At 47.9% G+C, this 15294-nt stretch overlaps 1 protein-coding gene across 5 annotated transcripts in view; it reads left to right on the top strand.

Moving 5' to 3' along the window:
• arhgap46a (Rho GTPase activating protein 46a) overlaps positions 1-15294 on the top strand; it is a 32824-nt gene that overhangs the window by 12139 nt on the left and 5391 nt on the right. For 2 of the 5 annotated variants that reach the window (XM_041033258.1, XM_041033255.1), the window contains exons 2-5: positions 229-735; positions 9273-10707; positions 13069-13735; positions 13992-14084. In XM_041033258.1, coding sequence (XP_040889192.1) covers positions 229-735; positions 9273-10707; positions 13069-13735; positions 13992-14084 — 2702 coding nt within the window. Of the gene's footprint in view, positions 1-228; positions 736-3875; positions 4048-8176; positions 8309-9272; positions 10708-13068; positions 13736-13991; positions 14085-15294 lie in introns of those variants that run through there. The other 3 variants (XM_041033256.1, XM_041033260.1, XM_041033259.1) reach the window with 3 other exon arrangements.

The following is a 15294-nucleotide window of genomic DNA, read 5'->3' as shown; positions in this document are numbered from 1 at the left end:
TACATGTAGGGGACACAAACACCGACACTCTCTCCATATGGACAAGTGGGCATTTTTGAGCCTTTCAGTCCGTCAAGCAGTGTGAGCTGTTTACTTCTTGTCAAGTTGATTAGTAATCAGGCGTGACTGTGTCCTCTGGTGCATCATCGCATCCTGCTGGTGAATAATCTTTGGCTATTTTCATCTGTAAACAGTACTTTATCTTTTGTCTTCTTTCTTCTCATTCAGCTCTGATTGGGTGGAGATCCTGGAGCCACGCTCCCGCGAGCGTATGTATGTGAACTTGACCACTGGTGAGTGCGGCTGGGATCCCCCTCCAGGCGTTCCTGTCCGCCAAGCAGACGGTAACCAGTGGTGGGAGCTGTTCGACCCCCACAGTGGCCGCTTCTACTACTACAACTCCACTGGCCGCCGCACAGTCTGGCATAGACCCCAGGGAGCCGATATAGTGCCCCTCTCCCAACTTCAGGCCATGAAACGATGCAGTGAGGCCAAGCAGACTGGAGGAGGCGTGGACAGGCACCACCATGGGACCACGGGGAGTATCAGCAGCGTAGGGAGCCAGGGGCGCTGTACCCCTCTGCCCGAGCAGGACGGAGACAGCCCGATCCCCACAGCCTTGGAGACCAACAAGGAGACTGGCAACCCCGCGATGGACCCAGCAGTGGATAGCAGATCGCAGGGTGACGGAAGTAGCAACGAACACAGCGCAGATGGCAGCAAAGACCCACAGAGGTAAGCCTCACCAAGCCTTCAGTAGCCTCTCGAGTAAGTCTGGAAAGAGAGTTGTGCTTAATCATTAGTGGATCAAATTACCAGGAGAAAAAGCGGGGAAATGTGATAGTCAAAGCAGCATGTGGTATAGTGAGCCGTAATGACTTTCAAATGCCTCTGCAATGAGAAGTCGCAGGATTATTTTGACTTCTGACCGCTCGAGCTGAACTCAAACTGCTTTTTTATTTTCATTCTCACTTATCTGAACATTCCATATGTCCCATGTTTCCATACTATTGCCTGTGAACCGTGCTTAGCATTTCAGCAAATCGCTACCAAATGGGTAGAGTGGTCAGTTATATTACAGAGCACGACATGCTCCCCCCCTCCACCCCAAGCCCTGCTCCACACGCTACACTTACTGGTGCAGAACGGCCCCTAACAGTAACTCATTCAGAGACCCCATCATGTGCTTGGCGTTGTGGCCTCGTCCAAACCACCGTCTCTTCCCTCCAAGTCAGATTCCAGACATGCCACTTCTGTTTCCCCTGGCACAGAGCCACTGAGGCCGTCTTAGTGTCCTTCTGTGTGCTCACCACCACCCTGCTCTGCTCTGCTCCAATGCTCATTTCATTTTCCTAAAACAAATCTAGGCCTCAGGCCATCAAAGACTGTAATGCCTGTTATGGGTGAGAGCTTAAATGTGCATGCATGAGAGGCATGTGAGAGAGTGTTGTGTGTGGTTAATAACAAGCAGAACCTTTACATTCCAGCTGCCTCTAAACAAGATGAACCCTGCTGGGTTTTGGAGGCTCTTCCATGGCAACTCTGACTCTCTGGTTCCTCCTGGTTCCTCTTGTACCTCATCTTTGCCATTAAGGGGTCTCTTCTCTGACCCCCCCCCCCCCCCCCCATTCCTTTGGGATTGCGTAATGGTGGAGGGGGAACTAACTGGTCAGCCACGGTTGTTGATGGCCACTAGTGGAGCCCTGTTGCATTGCCGTTGATGTGTGAGGGGACTGTTAAAACTCAGGGTCCCACTCTGCCCCAGTGACTCAACTTTTCCCAGAACCTTTGCTGTGTTTCCTCAAAACAGTGGCCAGCTGTGTTCCTCAGAGGAAGGCTGAGGAGTCTTTAGCCCCCCTGAGGCTTGATACCCGTCTTAGCCATATGGCTCTTAACATGCTCACTTGCCACCATCTCTCTGCAGGTAATCAGAAACCAGCACAAAATGAACAGAGAGGGTTGAATGTGACGGCGCAAAATGGTTGAAAACAAACTCAGAGACATGCTTGTCTTCAGTCAGAGGCCCCGCCTCACTGATAATGACATGGATCAATGGGGGAAGAGCAAGGGAGAAAGTTTAAATGAAGAGCTGGAGCGGTCATAGTGGTTTGAGGTCAGTTAACTGTTCAGTCCCACCCAGAAAAGAGGAGTGTTACGCACTTTCATGACAATATAGCTGTCTTCCTGTTTTTTGTTATTTTTTTTGATCATACAGCTTCTGGTCATAACTTTTTTTTTAGGTCCTTTGAGTAATGGGCTATGTCATTGTTTCAAGTTCCTCAGTGTTTGGTTTGAATGTCTCAGCTATTTTAAACATGCCTTCACATGTTCTTTTTTCCTCTCCTCCTCTATGACATTTCAGCAGAGATGAAATGTTATTAACTTGTGACCTCTGAAAAACAACATCGTTCTTTGTGGAGATGGGACAATCCCTGTGCTTCCAACATCAGTTTCCTTTTGTGTTGGGCTATTAATATATCTGTTCATAACAGATAGAAATGTTTCCAAAGTTTTCACACAACACACCCTTTGTGTTATTCTAAGCAGTGGCTGGTTGATGCAGCTTCCTTTCTCCGTGTGTCTCTCCCTCTCTTTTTAAAGCTTGTCTTTGTACTTGGCTACGAACATGATTACAGGAGGTGCAGGCTGTCGACTTGATTGCCAAATCTGTTATTCATTGGCTAAGCCTTATCACATGTCCTGGGAATTTCTGGGTACTTTGAGCCTGTGGTGCTCATCAGGGAAGTACCGCGCTCTCCAGGGGTAAACATGTCAGTCACATGTGGTTATGAGCACAGGAAACTGAGGCAAACTGATCTCTTTCTATGATAAAGGAACTCAAGGTGTTCAAGATCAACTAGCTTACAACATCTGTATTGAATTTCATCCAACTTTCAGTGCATGAGTGTGTCTGTGTGGTGTTGTCATCAACCAGGTAACAGCTGGACAGGATTTCACCACAGATAGTGTGTGATCTGTGTGTGGGCTGCCTTCCACAGAACTTTTAAGTTACAGGAACCTGCTGAGGTTGAGTGGATGTTAAAAGTCTGCTGAGGACGCATGACAGCATGGAGTAACACAACCCAGAAGTGACCCAAGGTGGTTCACATTGGGGTCACATTACTCTTTTGTCTTGTGGGCTGACCTGGGGTGTATAATGGACCACTAAAAGGAACAAAGGCCCTCACTTAAAGCCAGTTGTCCCCCAGGGTCAACCAGGAGCTTTCTCTAAGCAGGAAGTTTAGGGATGCTGAAAGGAGAAGAACACCAAATGACTTATATGTGCCCTCTCATTTAGCCCTGTAATGATATAGCGGTGCACCAGCATTCAATCTAAGGCAGTCATGCTGACATTAGACACTCAAAACTCGCCTTTCCTGATCGTTGGCTGGCTTTGGATTCAGAAGGCTTCCACAGACTCTGGTATATCAGTATGTAGGTGAACTCAGCTCTGTCCGTGTTGTTACATCGTTTACTGGTGTGCTCTTATACAGAGGCTTCTTTACAGTAAAGGGGAGACAAGATAACTAAGATGGCTTTATGTGAGAGCGCAACGAGCTTAGTCAAAATGATGCTGGCTTTTGTTTTATTTTGATGTATTCTAGCGAAGGTAAAGGGCAAATGTAGAAACCTCCCTGCAGAAGTGTCTGACTGTGCAAGCAACTGAGAATCTGAACTGCAATCACTGTATTTTAATTTCCATTTCAGTTTCTGTTTGGGGGAATTTTTTAAAATAAACCATGCACATGAAAGCAAAAGTATTTAAAAAAAAAAAGCCAAAGCAAAACAGACTCCCTCTTATATGCTTGTGACTGTCTTACTGTGAGTCATGTAGGAGAAATCACCAGTGGCTTTATTTAGGAAATGAGGGGGCGTCTTATGGGGTAGATAAAGTTTTTAAGTTTTTAATGAGTCACACATTGTCTGCATGTTTACTGCGAGAGCACAAACCTCTCATGCTTTTCATCTCCCGCCACTCTGAGGATGTAGCCACAACATTTTTACGCACGCTGGAAAGACTTGTTTTATCTCTACACTCCTGGTGTGGTAAGCTCATTTTTCAGCTCTTTCCATATGGTGTTTCTAAGTCTGCCTATAATAATAAAGTAGTTTTTTTTCTTCCCCTTTGTGGAAAAGTTGCACTTTGAACTTGTGATGCTGATATGTGCCTTAGTGCTTTGAGTCTGGTTAGGAGTGACGGTGTCCTTATTTTGTTTTTATCTCTGTGCAGTTCCACATTTCACTCTGTCTTTCTCATAATTGCAAAGTTTATGGCGCTCTCATAAGACCTAGATTACAGAGCTACAGTTTTATGTGTCTCTCTGAAGCAGTGTCTCCAAAACCTCTTTTGTTTTATTTTAGATATCATTGAAACACTGCTTTTATAGTTGACTTCTCTCTGTTGTTGTGAAATATCTCCAGTGTTTTCATGAAGAACCAGTGGCACCATGTGTGAACTGGCCTCAGGCGTGACCGCTTCAGCCGACTCACAGTGTAAAGAGATAGTGTTTTTCAGAGTGCTTTCAGGGTTTCCACTCCCATCCATTTCTAATGAGACATTATTGGTTATTTTCTGCTCTTTTGTGCTCCTGATCATATTTCTGAGACTTGAGACTGACTGGAGCTGATTTTGTGTGTGTGAGTGTGTATATGTGTGTGTGTGTGTGTGTGTGTGTGTGTGTGTGTGTGTGTGTGTGTGTGTGTGTGTGTGTGTGTGTGTGTGTGTGTGTGTGTGTGTGTGTGTGTGTGTGTGTGTGTGTGAGAGAGAGAGAGAAGATGATCCAGCTTTAATTATATCATCCAAACAGTGTGCTATAGTGGGATCTGACCTCACAAAAAGAGTTGCAGATACACTTTCAGATTCCAGAGGCGGGTCTCTGTGGAATCTGGTTGGGTTTGGCCTTATCCTGGCCCTTCAGAATGAACGTAGTGGCTGTCCTCTGGCCCATCCCTGCACTCCTCACAGGGTCGGGCTGCGGGAGCCACAGACATGCACAGCTGGTAGACATCTTGGCTCAGAGGAGGGAGGTGCGTCAGTTCAGCTGTTGAAGGACAACTGGCTCTCTGGAGGTGTTTTACAGGAACTTGGGGGGCTACCAGTTTAAAACAAGCCTGAGATGTTATTTTGTCACTTCTGCTTGACATTTTTTAATGAGTGATTGTTTAAAAGTGAGAGGAAAAATAAGCTTTGAACTTATGACGAAGTGGACATGACATTGTCCTCAGTGAATCCTCTTTGTCTTTTCAGTTTCCTTCCTCTACGCAAATCGCAGAGATCCCATTGGTCTACACTCTGAGGTGTTTGTATAGCAGAAGCTTGGCCTGTGCGACCTCATTTCCTCTTCCTGTGCAGCCAATGTTAATAATAACCCCTGTTTTTCAGACCCCACTATTCCCAGGGGGTAAATTTAAGAACTTCCAAATCCATATCCGCCAAAGTGACTCAGCTGATGGCTTTTCCAACAACCATTATTCCAGGCAGGAAAGAAAGAAGAAACAGAACATCTGCTGACAGCAGAGTCCCCACAGTAAATTTAGTTGGTTATTGGCCTGGGCACAGGAATATTCAGAACAGCGACAGAGGTATCTGGGACTGTGTTTGTTGGTATGAGACGCCACGGCTGCCCGAGACTAATTGAAATTTGCTGACCGTTAAGTTGATTTGCTGCCCCAGAGGCCAATCAGATTATTCCATTGCTGTCCAAAGGGCCTCTAACTTTGTTTTATCTTACATTTGCCTGTCTTAATAGATGTTTCACATGCTAGCTCCAGGTTTGGAACGAAGGGGTTTGCAAATGTTGGTTTACCATAGGTCTATGGACATGTGCTGCGCGTGTCTTATCATGTGTACTTGAGAAATAGTTGAAATGGAGATTTTCTCTTTGCAAACAGCGAGAGATTTAGAAAAATGTCGGGGGAGTTCTCACACTCCCGGTGATAATTATCTTGTCTCTTTTAACCTCTGTGATAAATTGCTGTGCATAATCCCCTCCTTCAGCTAACATTACACAAACACCTGACACGCAGCTTACCAGCAGGCAACACACCCTTTCTAAATAACTTTCATTATGGGTAGAAAAAAGTCTAGGCCTGTTCGGTGTTACGTAAGAGCCTGTCTGTTTGCCTGCCTGTATCTGGATCTTGAAGATGGCTCTCTGAGGTTCAGTTTCCTCCCTGCGCTCCGTTGCTGTTGATTAGGGAGGCGTCTCTGTGACGATGGCACAGCCACCATTGTGTGAGGCTCCCCACACTGTCGGAGAGGCCCCTGAATGGGCCCTGAGGAATGCCAGCCTTCCCGCTCATTCCCGTGCTGCACTCTCCCACGACTAATCCCCACCCCTTCTCATTTACACATGCTCACACCCTCCTCTCTTGTCTCTCTGAGCTCTGTTCTCCTTCACCTCCCATCCCCCGCCAAATGTGTCCCCGCTCCAAGCCTGTTGTATTTTCTCACCATTGTACTGTCCTTGTCTCCCTTTTGGTCTAAGGTTTGTAATCATACTTTATTTGGTTGACCTAGGGTTTAATGATATGTGAGTTGTTCTAGCTGTGTAATGGGATTAGAGGCTTTGGATGGAGATCGAAGACACTGTACAGCCTTACTGTTGGAGTTTGGCTACGGGCCCCCATGCGATGGTGACGATCATCGCACCAAGCTCCATGCTGACATCTAACATAATGTGCCAGTGCTGGAGGGAGTGAACATGCTAGACGGTTGCTGAGCCTGACTGGGACAAAGCCTGACAAAATCCCTCTGTCCCAGCACTGTGAGCTGAACATGGCAGGGTGCTCCTCACAGGCCTGTGAAAGTAGTCAGTTTCAGTCCTTGAAGAATAGTCTCTGTTAAATGCTGCTACCAAAATCATCAAGATATGATTTAGTGTTTGTGTGGACAGGAAGGAATAATATAGAACAGTGATGTGTTTTTTGGACATGAAGATGTATCTCTGTGGCTACTTTTGTCCAAGGATATAGAATTACCCATGTATAAAGTCAAACATTTTCATAAAGCTACATATAAGCCCCCTATAATTAAGATTTAGCTCATACTTCCGCCCTGGGTGCAGCTTGTGAACATTACATTCGGCATTTCCTGTTTGTGCGACATATGGGGGAGCCCTCTCTCAAACCCTCTGCAGGACCTCCTCAGACAGGAAGTAGTGGTCACTACTATTTCAGGGTCAGTCCTCATAAAGTGTATCACCCAGCCATCAGGAACATAGGGGACAGTGTTTGTGTATTTAACAGTCAGTTATAACATGAACCCCAGACTTAGTGAGTTTCTTTTGTATGAGCAACAAGGTTTGATTTGTTTGTGGATAATAGAAGAAGAATTTGATTATTGTGGTTTAGTGTGTGAGGTCTTCTGTGTTCCTTGGCCGTCCAATTATAAGAAAAGCCTTGATGTTTCATGCGTTAGCTGTTCCTGCTGTAGCAGGCCGGTGCTAAATGGTCAGCTGTGTGTCAGCTGCTGAGGTGGGAATGATTTTGTAGCTTTTGTATCGCGTCCTCTTGCTTGACAGGACCAGAGTGAGAAAACACACACTGTTTCAAAGAGTACAAACAGTGGCTTCTCATGTTTACAGCTGTCACCTATCAAACCCCTCCCCACCCCACCCCAACCCCCGCCACAGACACACACACACTCACACTTGCTTGTAACAACTAAACAGTGGTGGTTTGAGGTGAATCCATCACAGCTTCTTGTCTTCACACGTGTCTGTGTGTGTGTTGCGTGTTAGTTAGGCAGTAAACTGTCTTGATTGGTCTCGGTGAGGTGGGGGACTCGGAGCGTTCCCAACAACAGTGGTTGCGGCAGGCTGTCCTGGTGCTGTGCCAGGTGGCTGAGACCCAGCTGTTTATAGGCCCTGCTTGGATGGAGAATCTGTGGGACCGTTTGAAGATGAGAGCCTGTTTACATTCAAACCACTGAGGTGGTGTGACTCACTCTATAGACTGGGGGTGGCAAAGGGTCCTGAGAGAGAGAGAGAGAGAGAGAGAGAGAGGGCTAAAGGAAGTTTGCCGTTGGCTTGAGGACCTCAGGGGAATTGTTTCAGCATTGTTCCAGAGAGATGTGGGGAGGAGAGGGGGGCCACTCCGCCTCTTTCTCTCCTCCCTCTGCGTCCTCTTCCTGCCGTTACAGCCCAACTCTCGACTGAGTCGTGCTCTTGGAGAAGGGAAGCCTTTGAACACCAGCTTTGGCTGTACACTGATCTGTTTGTGTTTGGATTTACGAGGAGAGAAGGTGATCAGCTTTGATCTAATTAATTAGCCACTGACTGTTAAGCAGAGGTTGGAGGGAGGGAAGGTAAGTCTTCTTTTCCTGCCTTCAATCTTATTTACCTGTGTGACCTTTGATTAAGCGAGGAAGTGCATTGAACTTGTGTATTCTGTACTGCGTCACGTGTCTCACTCAGGCCAGCTGCCAACTGTGTCCATGTGTGTATGTGCAGTAATGCCTGCTTTAGACAACACTCATTGGTTTAAGAGGGCAAGTTTTTGATCAGTTGAGGAATGAAAACTCCTGATTGCAGATTATGAGGCGACAGCAGAGTGGAGGGCAGCAGACCATAGCAGCGTGACCAGATTGATGGCAGATTGTTTTACGTTGCTGGGATTAGCAGTGGGCCATTGGGTTTGAAGTTAGCCTAGCCGCCCAAACCAAAAGGAGAAGAATTAACCTTTGGACCCGGGCAAAGATCTTCTCAGCTGTGAACTGCTGCAATCCCGACTTCTCTCAGATCAACTCCTTTCCATGTGGCCTGCTGGTTTACTGTCCAAATGTTCATCCACTGATTCACATGACCCGACAGTAACTGTTTCACACACATACAACCATCATATGTTAAATATAACATTACTCTGTGTATATCAACTAGGAGGAACTGTGGGTGGGTTTCAGTGTGATGTGCTGTGTTCAATCACTCTGTATTTTTAGTGCTTTGGTTTACACAACACACACTGGAGTTATTGTCTCATGGGTTTGACAAGGCCACTATGACTGCCAGACTAAAAATGGAGTAAAGTCTTTGGAGGTCAGCGAAATGTTTGGAGAGGAATTTGTGGATTGCTGCTGATTTTCCCAGCCCTGTCAGCCCTGGATTTTCTATAACAGATTAAATAGAACAAATGGCTTCATGCCTGTGTATGACTGAATATGGTGATTGTGCTTTTATGGTATTGTCTGTGGACCTTTGCATGTTTAGTCAGACTTTACTTTGTTGCTTTGACTGGTGTTAAAATAATTCTGCTCATGTTTTTGTCTTTATCAGAGATGCTTCTCAGAGATGGCAGCCGGCACCTGGTTCAAAGGCAGCCATGTTGGTGAAGGTGAACAGCATGAGCCGTAGTCAGCCCAGTCCAGCCTTGCAGCAGCAACACCTCCAGCACAGTCCACACACCAAAGCCAACACCTTCACCCTGCACCCCTCCAGCAACAAGGCCCAAGGAGGACACTTAAGCTCCACCCAGGGATATAAAACTGCACCCTCTGGCAAAATGGCAGCTGACACACGTCAGGCCCATCACCTGAGAAAAGCCAGTAATGGCAGCTTCTGTTTGGTGACATCAGACGGTAGCCACCCGAGTCCGCTCCTTCACAGGTCACAGACCAGCACACCACGCCCCGTCTCTCCTCAGTATGGTTGCACTGCACCGATCTATGATGAACCAGTTTCAGACTGTCCGATATATGATGAACCCCCAATAGACATGGAGGTAGAGGGGGCACATCTGTACAACGGACAACCTCTGTCTCGCCTGACACCTACCCATAGCCTCCAGAAGCCCAGACACCTCCAGCACCCTAGTTCTTCTCATCCAGGGTCCAGGCATAGGAGGAATCCCTCTGCATCTGACTACAGCCCAGCTGGTCTGGAGTGCATCAAGCACATGGTCAATGTGGATCCCAAGCAGGGGCTCCTATCCGGGTCTCCTGTACCCACACGTACCCCTTCCCCTACCTCCAGGCAGGATCCTGTTTTGACCCAGCCTCAACCACATCCCCAGCCCCAGGCCCACTCTTTGCCTCAGGCTCGAGGCCATTTGAGGGACAGAGAGACAGGGACCCCGGGCCCAAGTACACTGGACAAGAAGCAAAACTGGCGAGTCCTGGAGGCCACTGTACAGCGCGCCATGGAGGCACGACACAGCAGGCAGAGCAGCCAGGCCTCGCAGGACTTCCCCTCCTCGACCCCACAGGCCACAGCAAACTATCAAGACTCTGGTTACTCCACTGGCCCCTCCCCGAGTCTGAGAAGAAAGAGCAGGAGGAGGGTAGGAGCCGGTGGTGGTGCAGGCGGCAGGCCAGGGTCAGTAGGCAGCAGCGGGGAGCTATGTGCCCTCAACGAGAGGCTGATGGCTGAAATGAGGGAAGTGGTGAGTCGCTCCAACACCATGAGGGAAGTGAGAGCGGGGCTGGACCCAGAGATGGGGGAGCGGGTCGTCATACCGCGAACGCGGTCCCCAGCGGACTCCCTCAGGTGGTACGGAGGAGGGGGGTCAGCAGGCAGGTGCGCATCACGAGAGGACCTCACTGGTGCTCCCCGGTCACTGAATAGGGCTGGTAACCATGGCAACCCTGCCCTGACCCCTCTGGAGATACCAGGGAGGCAAAAAAGGACATATGAAAAGGTGGACACCCTGGAGATGAGTGTGAATAGCCAGGCCAGCCTTTCCTCACCAGAGACCCCAGGACCACCCTCCCAGGTAACCCCACCCCCTGTTATGTTTATATATGTGTGTGAGGCAAACAGCCTCAGAGTTAAATTATTGTTAATAACAAAACAGAGATTGTAAGATAATATTTCATAGCTAATCCGATATTCTGATACTTTCCTGTCTGATTAAGAGCTCAGCTGTGTGTGTGTGGTTGTGTGGTCTGTTTACCTCAGTGGGTTTGCTTAGATTCAGCTTTGTTTGGTCTGGAAGTTTCTCTGATTACTGATGTCTCTCCAGATTCACTGTTGGATTAGAGAAGAATTCACTCTCATTGTGTCAAACAAGGCCGAGTCGTGCCTGCACAAAGCATCTACGTATTATGAGAATGTTTAGCTGCCATGTTTGTATTGTTGAGTGTGTCTAGTCCTAAGAGAGCTGTGAGTGGGAGAATGGACAGACTGTTTAGCTGAGCAGAAATGTTCCTATTGGGCCAGATCAGATTTTTTAAAACCCTGGAAAGCACAGTAGATTTGGTTATAGTTTTACTTTACAGAGCACTAACGTACACAAACACACATATAGATGGACCATGGTGATGGCTTATCGTGACGTCAGTGGGTCCTTACAAAAGGTACACATGATTGAAGATGAAAGCGTGATTTGACTTCTCAACACAGTTACATAAGTAGCAGCATGTGGAGCCAATTCCAAGTTCTGCTCCTACTGATCTCCGAATCCCCTCTTGCAACAGAATCACAGCCCATGCCTCCATACATTAAAGTGTTGTTTTCAGAAGTTAGAGTCATGCTGCAGCTGTAATAATGAATGTCTGATTCAACAGGGAGCTCTGAGATGAAAAGAGTGAGGCTAATCTGTCTCTTTGAAAAGAACACAGAGCATGTTGTGAGTAATGCCTCTTACATTCCAGTCTTGAAAACCTAAATGTCCCCAGGACATTAGGCAGTGGGCAGGCTGGGCACCACTGACTATAATGGCTACAGTCCCAGCATTACCTGTCATCCTCTTACCACCGTCCATCTGCCCTGCGCTGCAGGTACTGTATACTCATATGCCAGATCTGTACTTGGGCATCTGGGGCCCGTGCCATGCCAGAGAGATTCAGGACATGGCTTCCCTTGGTCAGGAAGAAGGGCCGCTGTGGCCCATATGGCCCAGGCTTGGCAGGGAGATGAGGAGGAAGGGGAGGCAGGCTGGTAGCAAGGCTTATTGGTACCACTGTAGCTCTAGCATGTTAGACAACGGCCAAGGAGCACTGAGCAGGCCCCCTAAGTCTGTCCTGGAATGTGCTTCAGACCTGCTGTTATATCACTCACACACTCTCAGATTATGGCTCGCTGTGTATGAGCAGCTCTGCATTTTCCATATTTGAACATTCTGTTCTTGGTGAAAGGCCTTTGAAATAAGTTGTTCAAAGGATGCACTTAAAACTCTGACCATTTCCTCAAAGACCGTGAATAATTCATGTTTTTATAAGCTGAGACCATTTTCCATTGTTTCACTCGTTAGGTCTCAATCCATAGTGTGAGTGAATGACCACCCTGTGCTGGTGCATCTGTAAGCTATCTGTGTAATTTACTGAAAGTCGACGTTTTACAGTATAGGTCCTATTCCTTGGTTAAACATGTTCTCTGTCACATTTGATCCTCTGGCACTGACCTCTGTCACCCACCCAAACATCAGCTCTCTGCCAGAGCCAAACCTCAGATCTGCTCCATTTGATCGAGAAACCAAAATCTAAAGTCCAGCTCGCCTGGCACTCATCAGCTACGTATTACTTCAGGGTCTCATTGGAAAGATGCATTTTGATGTTGGTTCGCTCTATGTTCCATTAGTAAACTTGAGCTGTGATTCTGGCCTGGTTTTCGTGTTGTTCCTGGCTGTTCGCAGAGCGTATCTGGATCACTTGCTTTGTCTATTAAGGGAGCTGAGGTGCTCCTTGTGGTCGTAAAATCCACCGCAGGGATCACAGGGAGGTCTTGTGTAGAGCGTAACTTTGGTTTTGCAGGGGAAGGGTGCGTGGCGTAGGGAGAAACAGGGGTAAGGATTGTTATGCCACTGTCTGCTCACCTGCTGCTGAGACCAGGGTTCATGAGGATTTGGGGATATTTTTTTTCCTTGTACATATTCTTTTCTGGCATTAGAAAAATGAATGTGCTGGTCCTGCAACAATTTCCCCTCAAGCCCCAGCACTGCAGAGCAGAGCACAGCAGGCGCAAGGCGTCTCAACTCAACAGAGACTCTGCAGCTGCACACACACAGTTTGTACCTCTGCTGCACTCTTGCCTCACCCCCCTCTGTCTCCTCTTCTTATACCCTCCCTCCTCCTCCTCCTCCTCCTCTGTACAACTCTTCTTCTCTATCTCATGTCCACCTCTCGTTCCCCTGCAGGCGGGCACCCTAGAGCTGCAGGCTCAGTTGGAGAGCCGAAAGAAAGGCATGGTGGATGGGCGGACCGCATCCCTGGGCCCCCACCGCCCTTCCAACCATGACAACAGAGAGGGAGGTGATGGGGCAGGAGGGAGAGCAGGAGGATCCTCCTATCCGCTCTCCTACGCCACCCTGCGGCAGCCCCCGCCTCCCGACATGGGCATGGAGGACTGGGCCAGCAAGCACCTCAATATGCACACACAAGGCCTGTTCCGTCGCCGCGTCTCCATCGCCAACATGCTGTCGTGGAACCGCGGATCCATCAAAAAGCCCATGCTCGTCACCAGTAACCGAGCTGTCAGGAAGGAGGCCTGCGAGATGTTCAAGCTGGTGCAGGCCTACATGGGAGACAGGCCTTCGCGCTTGGATCGCCGTCACTGCGCCCTGCTCATCGTCACCAAGTGCTGGGACATGCCGGGGCTGCGGGACGAACTGTACGTGCAGCTGGTGAGGCAGACCACGGGAAATGCCAGCCCCAGAAGCTTGGCGGCGGGCTGGGAGCTGATGGCTGTGAGCTTGGCCTTCTTTGCTCCTTCGCCCAAGTTCCGCTGCTACCTCGAGGGCTACATCCAGAGACACACGGAGCCCACTAGCGACAAGAAATGTGAGTCTCAGACTGAGCAACAGGGTGGGTCACCTTTCTTTCTTCTGTACCTCCCTGTGTTGTCTGATCGTCAGCATTGTGTATGTAGGTCAGAGAGATGTCTTTCTTTTTTTTTTTTGTTTCTATAATCCTGTGGAATTGTAATTTAATTTAGTCATTCTTGATACGTGATAGAAAACACAGTGCTGATTTTAACAAGCCCGATAATCTGATTGTTGGCCTTGTGTTTATCGAACTGATCATCAGAAATGTGACCTTTGTCATTTTCTCTGTTTCATAGTGACTCAGTTTATTCTGGAACAGCAGGAACTAAAGCTGAAGAAGAATTCAAAGTCCAGAAAGAAGAGAAAACAGAACACGGAGGAGGAAGAGGGTACGTTTTTTTGTTCATGTCCTTGCTCTTCAGTCCAAAATATCACTTTAGGAACATTGGATCCTCTTTATTTCCCATTTGCACAGGGTCATCTGTTTGACAGAGCGTGAAGTAGGTAGGGGAGGGAGTCTCAAAGATGTTTTTCTGCTCTCTTCAAAAGTTGTGTAGAGTCTATAAGCAACGCAAGCCATTACAAATCTAACATATCACTCCCTGTAGAGTGACCGCTCTGAGTGGGATGGAAAATTCAGCCCTGTGCTGTTTGTCAGATGAGTACACGCTGATGTGCTTGCAGACACAATGAATGGATTTCACAGAAAGTTGAGCTGAAAAAAGACAGATGTAGGATGAGAATTTCAGAAGGCCCTGTATGCGTACAATGGACCTCACTGTGAATCACATTAGCGGTCTCTCTAGCCACTTGCATGTCAGACGGCCATTTAAGAGGATACCTACTCATCGGCACGTGCCCTCATTAGTGCAGACCGCGCTGCCAGCTCTGATGATGATGTCACCAGAGAGGAACCCGGGCGTCTCACAGTAGACACCACAGCAGCGGCCTCACACATTGTGCTCGAGTGACTCAGACACGGTGCTTTGTGCTGGAAATACTCCAACTGACTAAGAAGTCGCAGAGAAAGCCTGCTGAAGATCTCTGACTAACTGGAAACGTCTTTAGAGGGACGAAACTTGATGAAAGCCAACAACAAGAAAAAGAAGTCTCAAATGTACAAAAGCAGCAAAATGAAAGCTGCTGTTTTCATGACGGATGGAGGAACTGGAAGTCGTACATCGTGTCTGACCAAAGTAACAAGCAGCTGCGAGCAGCGGGAGTGGGAGTACATGTGGGAACTGAACTAAAGGCCTGTCGTCAGTCCTGACCTAGCCTGGGCTCACAAACTGACTTCTCTTGGCCTGGGGTGGGTTGGATTCAGCCAGCGCTTGGATGATCATCTCCTAAACAATAACCAAGATGTGACTGAAGTTGTCTCCTCAACATGCTTTAGTGGCTTTGTGTTTTTGTTGTTAATTTTATCTGCAGCCCATGTGTAGGCAGGTGTCATGCCGCTCTCTTCCTGGTACAGTACACTCAAGCTCCTAATGATCTCATATTTCTCCTGGGCTTTGGTTGCCTGGTTGTTGTTTTCGTGCCATCAGATTTGATTTAAATATAGACCACCAGTAGTGTTCAAACCCTTTTTCACACTGC

The sequence above is a fragment of the Toxotes jaculatrix genome, chromosome 3, assembly GCF_017976425.1.
Source record: "Toxotes jaculatrix isolate fToxJac2 chromosome 3, fToxJac2.pri, whole genome shotgun sequence".
Classification (NCBI taxonomy): domain Eukaryota; kingdom Metazoa; phylum Chordata; class Actinopteri; family Toxotidae; genus Toxotes; species Toxotes jaculatrix.
This window is presented reverse-complemented; position numbering and strand designations above follow the sequence as displayed.